The sequence below is a fragment of the Merops nubicus genome, unplaced genomic scaffold (assembly GCF_000691845.1).
Source record: "Merops nubicus isolate BGI_N331 unplaced genomic scaffold, ASM69184v1 scaffold11999, whole genome shotgun sequence".
Classification (NCBI taxonomy): Eukaryota; Metazoa; Chordata; class Aves; order Coraciiformes; family Meropidae; genus Merops; species Merops nubicus.
In genome coordinates, this window is record NW_008630220.1 from 53453 (window position 1) to 62629 (window position 9177).

At 47.9% G+C, this 9177-nt stretch overlaps 1 protein-coding gene across 1 annotated transcript in view; it reads left to right on the forward strand.

Annotated features, from left to right (window-relative positions):
- DIP2B (DIP2 disco-interacting protein 2 homolog B (Drosophila)) overlaps positions 1–9170 on the forward strand; it is a gene marked incomplete at its 3' end in the record, with an annotated part of 37518 nt that extends 28348 nt beyond the window's left edge. The window contains exons 23-36 of the mRNA XM_008947206.1: positions 99–300; positions 899–1008; positions 1145–1225; positions 1772–1895; positions 2865–2986; positions 3564–3675; positions 4241–4350; positions 4995–5125; positions 5700–5868; positions 6856–7026; positions 7488–7549; positions 7675–7732; positions 8333–8407; positions 9003–9170. Of these exons, the coding sequence (XP_008945454.1) occupies positions 99–300; positions 899–1008; positions 1145–1225; positions 1772–1895; positions 2865–2986; positions 3564–3675; positions 4241–4350; positions 4995–5125; positions 5700–5868; positions 6856–7026; positions 7488–7549; positions 7675–7732; positions 8333–8407; positions 9003–9170 (1695 nt within the window). The remainder of the gene's footprint in view (positions 1–98; positions 301–898; positions 1009–1144; positions 1226–1771; positions 1896–2864; positions 2987–3563; positions 3676–4240; positions 4351–4994; positions 5126–5699; positions 5869–6855; positions 7027–7487; positions 7550–7674; positions 7733–8332; positions 8408–9002) is intronic.
- Between the last annotated feature and the right edge of the window lie 7 nt (positions 9171–9177).

The following is a 9177-nucleotide window of genomic DNA, read 5'->3' on the forward strand; positions in this document are numbered from 1 at the left end:
AACACAGGGGTTTGTCTTGCAATGTGTCAGTGCAGCCAGCAGCAGGAGACTGTCTCCAGCAGTATCAGGAGTTAAGTGACCATCTTTCCTCTCTCTAGGCCATCGACAGCATTCACCAAGTGGGTGTCTACTGCCTTGCACTTGTGCCAGCCAATACATTGCCAAAAACTCCCTTGGGAGGGATCCACATCTCTCAAACTAAACAGCACTTTCTGGAGGGTTCTCTGCATCCGTGCAACATCCTCATGTGCCCGCACACGTGTGTGACGAACTTGCCAAAACCCAGGCAGAAACAGCCAGGTAATGTGAGCCCCTTGGGGTTAATGTTGGTGAACTCAAGTTCACCACCTCAGACTTTGGAAGCTGAGTGGTGCCTCCAGCACAGAGCCCCCTGCTTGCTGAGGGCCAGAGCTTGTCTGTTTGAGGCCTCTCTTTGCCTGTGTCAGGCAGGAATTTTGATTCCTACCTGTGAACTCGTTTAGGATTCTCTCAGATGGTGACAACAGGACAATAGCAATGCTTTTTGAACTCCAGCAGTGAGGTTTCATTCTGTGTCAGGCAGGATTTTTGATTCCTACCTGTGAACTCATTTAGGATTCTCTCTGCTGATGACAACAGGACAGTAGCAGTGATTTTTGAACTCCAGCAGTGAGGTTTCATTACTTCTCCTCTTGCATCCATGCCCAGCAGCAGTGGGATCCTGCAGAGTCAGATGGTGACAACAGGACAATAGCAATGCTTTTTGAACTCCAGCAGTGAGGTTTCATTACCTCTCCTCTTGCATCCATGCCCAGCAGCAGTGGGATCCTGCAGAGGATCTTGGTGCCTCCGCTCTCCTGCAGCTCTTTCCTGTTTGGATTGAAAGTCCACATTTCACATGGCTCTTCCTTACTGACAGGTGTTGGCCCTGCCTCTGTGATGGTGGGAAACCTGGTTGCTGGGAAGCGCATTGCTCAAGCCTCTGGAAGAGATCTTGGTCAAATAGAAGACAATGATTTAGTTAAAAAGGTAAATCAGTTTTTGTCACAGACAGGGAATGGGGAAGAATTTACCCAACAGCCGAATGCCAAGCAGCAATGGGAAGCACTTAAATACTGCTCTGAAGTAGAAGCAGCAGTGTTTAATTCCTGCCTGTTTGTTTCAGCACCAGTTCCTGACAGAGGTGTTACAGTGGAGAGCCCAAGCAACTCCTGACCACCCACTCTTCCTGCTTTTAAATGCCAAGGTACCGTCAGTGCCGAGTTGTTGGTTTTTTCAAGGTCCACAGCATGTTATCCAGCGAAAGTTTGAGACACATTGAAAATGTTCTGCCTGCTCTGGTGTCCTCTCTGTAGTGTCTGTGTTGGATTTTGCCCACAGATCTGTAAATTTGAACCTTTGAACCTAGAGGTGACTTCATCTAAATGACTGTCATGGTTCAATGCTTCATTTTAAAACTGAGCGTGTTCGTAGGTCCCACTGGTTCCTGTATCATTAAATGGTGTTTCCCTGTTGAGTATGTTCTGGCAAGAAGACCTGAATTGACTCCCTGGAAGGTAGAATTCTCTAGAGCAGATCTAACTCCATCTCTATCTATTTTTTGATATTGTAGTGGATAAACAGCTCATTGAATGCCAGCAGCCTATAGGTCTAGAGAACTAGTAGCTATAGACTGACACTAGCAAGCAAGCTGGTTTGCTGTTTGTTGTTTGGGTTTTTTTTTTCAGCAGCCATTTTACTGACACATGTGTTGTGCCAGGCCCTGTTTAGAGCATTTTTGTCTCCTTTCAAGGGAACCACTGTGTGCACAGCCACCTGCCTTCAGTTGCACAAAAAAGCTGAGAGAATTGCATCAGTTCTGTGTGACAAAGGACATCTCAATGCAGGAGACAATGTGGTGCTTCTTTATCCTCCTGGTAAGCAAGTTTTAATGATGACTGCATCCCACTTTGGAAGTGCAGCTTGGTCTTTCTTTGAAGTCTCACTGAGATCTGGCAATGTAGGAGAGATCACTGAAACTGCATAACTTGCTGATCTTGTTTTGACTCCAGTGAGGGCTGTCCCAGTGTCTTATAGCTGCAGTATCAGGACTCAGACTTGGTTTCTCTGTATTGGAAAAGCCAATTTGTACCTTCTTGCTCCTGGCCAGATCTTCCTGTGTCATCAAAGACTTCTGTGGTTATCAAGGAGCCTCTAACATGTTCACTGCAAGGTTGTTAGAAAGTTGTGACCACACAGAATTGTGCTGGTCACCCCACCTGAGATTGCTCAGCTCCTGTTCTACTCAGATCTTGTTTGGCTGAAGTCGTGATGCCAGTTGGCAGCTTTTCATCCATGGAAAGTGTGTGGTCTGCTATGAGAAGTGTCAGGATGGCTTTCTGCTGGACACTGGTACCTGTGCAGAAGACAGGCCCATCACCTGAGGCTGTGGGTGCCTCGTGTGCAGCAGGGGGCTGGGAGCTGGGGCCAGCAGCATGCAGCTCTGTCACTCAGTGTAGGACACGTGCTGCTGCTGAGAGCTGCTCTCTGGGGTGCGTCCTTCTTGCCCTGCCAGACAATTCTTTTTGTCCTGACTGACTTTGGGGTTATTTGACACTTGGGATGTTCTTTTTCCTGCAAGATGAGTATGGTTTTCTGTGTGGTCAGTCTTCTGCTTTCCCAGTGCCCTCTCCCAAGCTTTCTTAACTTCCCTGTTGTGCTCCCTGTGATGTTTGGACGGCTTCCGTTGCACGCCTGTGCTGTGGAAGTGACTCGTGTGGGTCCCTTCTGATGGAAGCAGCCACTGATGCTTGGAGAAGAACCACCCAGGGGCAGGGCTGGTGTCACCAGGGTGCCCACCCAGCAGTGCCCTGCCCTACAGCCCGTTGCCCATCGTGTCCTTGCAGGCATTGAGCTGATCTCTGCGTTCTACGGCTGTTTGTACGCGGGCTGCGTGCCCGTCACCGTGAGACCACCTCATGCCCAGAGCCTCACTGCCACACTGCCCACTGTGAGGATGATTGTGGAGGTGAGTAACTGGGCTGGAGCACTCCTGCCTCGGCCTCTCAGCCTCCAGCAGGTCACCCAGCTGCCCAAACTTCACGCCCTCTATGTGCCAGCAGTGATCGAAGCCCATCCCATAGCTGAGGGACAGTTAAAATTCAGGAGAGAGCCACATTTCCTCACGTGGCACGAGGAGTCACTATTAAATGGGTGGTTTCTGAATGATCCTAACATGATGTTACCACCTGAGATTCATGTTGATGCTCCTTACTGCTGGGCAAGTGCAAATCCAGCTGTCAGAATCTGTCCCAGTAACCAGGACAGGACCATGGGGAGAATGCTGAGTGTAGCCTCTGTCCTGTTCTCACTTGCTGTAGTGTCCTGACGTGGTTACTTGCATTTTAGTCTGCATTTGGGGGTTCAGTGAAGGAAGAGTAGAGAGCAGTGTGTGGCAAAAGCCAATGAAGTTACTGTAAGTGTGACAGGGGAGGTTGGCTACAGGTGGTGACATAACACCCTGAACATCCAGTCGTGCAGTGACAGAACCACTGCAGCATACTTGCTTCCTTTTTATTGTTTAGTAAGTATTTCATCTCTTTTAGGTCAGCAAAGCTGCCTGTATTCTCACAACCCAGACCTTAATGAGACTACTGAAATCCAGAGAGGCAGCTGCTGCTGTGGACGTGAAAACCTGGCCAACCATCATTGACACAGGTGGGGACTCTCTGGAGTTCTGTGGAGGGGTTGCTGTTGACTTCCAAAGGGACTGTGCCCCATTTCAGATGCTAGCTGGATGGCTCTTAATTTGAATGCTTAGAAAATGACAGAATCCCAGCCTGGTTTGGGTGGGAGGGGATCTTTAAAGCCCATCTTGTCCAACCCCCCTGCATTGAGCTAGAGCAGGTTGCTCAGAGCCCTGGCCAACCTCCCCTGGGATGGTTCCAGGGATCCAAGACATGAGCTTGGTCTGACCTTGTTTACGGACAGATCTTCTGGCATTTGTTGAGCTACACATGGAAAACAATTTTACCGAAAAGCCACACTGCAGACAACTGTTAATTTCCTAAAGACAAGAGTGAGTTGCTCTTTTCTCCTTTTTCCTGGTAATAAATACTTCTCTACATAGAAACTTTGGCAAGAGTCTTGTCATACACCAGTCTGTCTCTTTTGGAAAGACAAAGTGTTAATGTGCACCCCGAGCCCTTTGAAAGTTGTGTTGTCCTTTGAAATACCAGTTCAGTAACCAGGAATTAACCACGTTTGTGCCTCTCTTGCACAGATGACCTGCCCAGGAAGAGGCTGGCTCAGATCTATAAGCCACCTACCCCTGAGATGTTGGCATATCTGGATTTTAGTGTTTCCACAACAGGCATGCTGACAGGAGTAAAGGTACACTCAAGTGGGTTCAGCAAACAGGGGCTTGGTGTCTTTTCTTTGGCTGATATTCTGAACCACCTCTCCTCTCGACCTCCTCTAAAGCTGGCTTGTGTAGCTTAAATAAAGACCATTCCTTCCTTCCAGTAAAGCTCTGGATTCACTGTAGACAGTGCAGTGTGACTTGGTGCTGAAGAATTAGTTCTGCAGTGTAGGCAGACGGGTCTCTAGGGCACCAGGAATTCTGCTGCTGCCTCCCACTGGAGAGCTGCCTGTTAGGAGAGCAGCAGTGAAGGGAGTAGCAGGGCTGTGAGCTGCTGCTCTCCCCCACTGAGAGCAGGGCAGGAAAGCAGTTGACAGAGAAGAGGATAAGAAACTAAAAAAACAGCAACCTTGGACTGTCATTAATGATCAGACAGGTTTGGAGTCTGAGGTGCCTGAAGCTTTTAAGCCATAGCTCTTGGTGGCACTGTTCTGCTTTCCTGGGGCTCTGGGGACTCTGCAGTGCTCTGCCTCTAAGGTGGAAGGCAAAGGAAGAAGAAACAGTTTCTGGAGCAGTGTTATCAAGGCAAAGCCATCTTTATTCTTACCCTCCTGTCTCAATGAAGCTGTTTTGATGTCCTTGAATTCCAGCATGGTTTCTGTCTCCTCTCTTGCAGATGTCCCATGCAGCAGTGAGTGGCCTTTGCAGGGCAATCAAGCTTCAGTGTGAGCTCTACTCCTCTCGGCAGATTGCAATTTGTCTTGACCCCTATTGTGGACTGGGTTTTGTGCTCTGGTGCCTTTGCAGGTATGACTTTTGAGGGGGAAAAGGACAACATTAACTCCTGGCTGGTTATAAAGGGGAAGTGGCAATCCACAGCTTCATCTGGTATCATTACAGACAGATGATGTTGATGGTACCAAAATGACTCATTTACAGTAAGGGGAGAATCTGTCTTTGAACTGACAATAAAATATTCCCTTTTCCTGCAGATTAGCAAGTTGTCACCCTGTCATGATCATGTGTACTTGTGCTGCCCAGTATTATTTGCCCCAGAATGTTTCTCTTGTCTTTCTTCCACGGTGATATGTTGCAGTAAGGGAGTTCTCATTCTGTGAGCTCTGTGGCTGAGCCACTTCTCTGCCTTCTCTCTGATACTCTGTGTGCACTTTTGTGTGTGTATAAATTGTTAATCTCATACAGTAGGTTGCATTTTTAAAACTGTGTTGCTGCAGAAGGTGGGCACTGGAGCTATCATTGGTTTGTCTCAGATGCAAAGTCCCACAGCCTGCAGGAACATAAGATGAAAATACAGTAAATATGAATTTAAAGATAACTACGTGCTACACAAAAATGTTTTCTTCCTCAATGTTCTTCACAGTGTGTATTCTGGACACCAGTCAATTTTAATTCCTCCTATGGAGCTGGAATCCAACCTTTTTCTCTGGTTATCTACTGTCAGCCAGTACAAAATAAGGGACACTTTCTGTTCCTATTCAGTCATGGAACTGTGCACAAAGGGACTTGGGAACCAAGTTGAAATGTTGAAGGTAAGAAATGTTTCCTGAATGCTACATTACATAAATCAAGAAAACCATGGTAGTGAAGTGACCTGGTTGTTAAATACAACACTTCTCCTGTTGCACAAGTCTCCAGGCCAGCTCGTTTGAGCAGCAAAAGCTACAAAAACTGTTTGCAGCCCCAGGTAATGAGGAGGACTGAGGGGGGAGCAGGGGGTGTGGATCCCAGCGTAGGCAGAGTCTGCTGGGCAGAGCCTGAGGAGAGGATGCCAGCAGCAGGATGCTCTGCAGAAGAATTGCTTATATAAGAGTCTGCAGTGAAGGCTCAGACCAGCACATGATGTAAAGCACACACATTCAGCAGTGTGCTAAATAGAGGTGTTTTCTCCTTGGAGATGAGAGGAAGGAGAAAAAAAATCACTACATAAACCACTTGAGGAAGCTTTTTGCACAGGGTTTACTGAAATAGCATCCTCAGTCTGTGAGAGGAAGGACCAGGCTTGTTCTGTTGGTGGCACAGAGCTCTGAAGGTGTCTGCTTTGGGGTGTGCACACATTGGAGCAACTGGCTTAGTGCTGCTCTGTGCATTCATGATCATGTCAGGGAATAAAAGTGGATTCTGGTCCTGGTTTTGTTGAAGATTTGGTGTAATCCCAGTACATGACTTTGCTCTCACTTGGTTTGGTTTCCATCTATATAGATAGTGAATAACAGATGAAATCTCAGTTGAACAGTGCTGCAGAAGCACATGATGCTGGGTTCTGTAGCAGAGGAGGAAGCACTCTTAGCTCCTCTCTTCTTCTAGCAGTATTTCTGGGCTCTGCTCAGACACATTTTGTCATTACAGATAGAAGCTGGAAAGAAGCAATAACACGACCACAGCAGCAGTGTTTGTCCAGCATTGCTGGAGTGATTTCTTTGCCATTCCAGGGACAAAAAGCAAATGTCACTTCTGGTGGGGGGCAGTGTGGCAGAGGTCAGTAACACAGAGTCCTCTGCACTCTGTGGTTTTTCCAGGCCCGAGGGATCAACCTGTCCTGCGTCCGGACCTGCGTGGTGGTGGCGGAGGAGCGGCCCCGCGTCTCCCTCACTCATTCCTTCTCCAAGCTCTTCAAGGACATCGGCCTGTCCCCTCGGGCTGTCAGCACCACCTTCGGCTCCAGGGTCAACGTCGCCATCTGCCTGCAGGTATTTGGGGTGTTCCAGCAGGTTTCCAGCTCCCCTCTGTGTCAGAAACTTCCTCCTCTGCACCCGCTCCTGAAGCGTAGCCCAGCATCTGCTTTGTGCCAAACAGCTGGCACAAGATTTAAGCAGCTTCTCTGGTTTCCAGCTGCCAGATTCTAGCACAGATGCTCAAAACAACTGGGATGTGATGTTAGGGAACTGTTGATTTCCATGTGAACAGTGACTCCAGTTGCCCCGGGGCTGGGAGGGCCTGGGCTGGCTCCCTAGCAACTCCCCAGCATCCCACTCAGTGTTGGGCTCAGTTTAGACAGAAAACAGCCTCTCTGAAGTGTTTCCCTTAGTGCAGCTGCACAGGTGGGAAAATGGGAACCCCTGGAAGTCCTGGAAACATTTATGTGCTCAGGCAGAAGTTACCCTGACTCCTGTAGGTACATTAATTGTTTTTAAAAATGTTAACTCTTCAGGGAACATCTGGGCCTGACCCCACCACGGTGTATGTAGATCTGAAATCCTTGAGACATGACAGGTACAGTAAGTTTACTTAAACTTATTCACTAACTCTCTCTGAAATTCTGTAATGGTCCTGAGCCATCACATCTCTCAGCAGATTTCAGCTCTTTTTGGCCCTGACAGTATTTTCTTTACCCCCAGAGTACGGCTGGTGGAACGGGGAGCCCCACAGAGCCTGCTGCTTTCTGAATCTGGGAAGGTAATTTCATGTTCTCACCTGCCACAGCCCTCAGCAGCTGAGGACCACCCCTGTGGTTTTGGGCCCTTTACAACATAGATGGGCAGCTAGGAGAGGTGGTCCTGTGGTATGAGAAGAGGTGACAGTGGATTCCACTGTGCCTCTGGAAAGTTTGTTTGACTTCCAGTAAAGCATCTGTTGATTTAGGAACATGCTTTGCTGACACAGTGGGGAGGGTTGGTTGTGATGACAGTAAATTAACCACATCAAAAGCATCTACTGTCGTTGCCATGAGGTCAGCCTGTGTTTGAGATTCAGTGTAGCTCTTCCTTCCTTCTTCAAATAGATTAACAAAAAAATGTTTCCCAGTGTTTTTTAACATTGAATTCTTCAAAATTGAGGCACAGTGACATTGACAGGCCTGGAACCCCTCACGTGTGTGGCTCCTGAGTCACAAAATTCACTCATACCCTTAGCACACCTCAGAGTCCATGTCCATGGTGTTTTAGACCTGCAGGGAGTTTCAGACCTTTCTAGGGGTCAGGAGCAGCTTTTGTATTTGAGTTGTGGATGAAGATAATTCACATATGGATTATATATATTCCTTCTTGTGATCTTTAGATTCTACCTGGAGTCAAAGTAGTCATTGTTAATCCTGAGACCAAAGGGCCTCTTGGAGATTCTCATCTTGGGGAGGTAAGTGCAGATTTCACTCCTTGAGAACCTTCTTTTGTCTGCTTCTTGAGCTTTGTTCTCCCTGCCCCATGACATAAGTTGCTGGGTGACAGCTTGTGAGTGGTGATACTTGAAGGCCTTTTTCAGCTGGAGTGTTGAGAACTTGGGGGTCTTATTTGACTGTCAAGTTTAAAGAAAAAGGAAGCCTGCTAGAAACAAAGACTCATTCTACTCTAAATCTTGCATAACTGGCTTCCAGATAATCTTAATTTACATTTTGCTTTCCTTATCTTGATTCCACATCAGTATAGTGGATCTGTGTTGGTAGATGATTATCAATTTGGGGACTTCACATGTTATAAAAATACACAGTTGATTTACTAGGTTAATCCTCAGCTCACAGTTCCTAGGAAAGCAGATCTGCAAGATGCATTTTTCTGATGCCACAGGCTGTGTGGAGGTTTGAGCTCAAGGCAGAACATTTTTGGATCTGGAAAGTCTCAGATAAAGAAACAACCTTCTCGTTACAGTTCATCCCTGTGAAGCAAGCGACGCTGGGTGGATCCTCTGCTTTTGTGGGGCGTGGGTCTGACTGGCTTTTCCACTTCCTTCACAGATTTGGGTCAACAGCCCCCACACAGCCAGTGGCTACTACACCATCTACGACAACGAGACGCTGCAGGCCGACCACTTCAACACCCGGCTGAGCTTCGGCGACGCGGCGCAGACGCTGTGGGCCCGCACCGGCTACCTGGGCTTCGTACGGCGCACGGAGCTGACGGCGGCCAGCG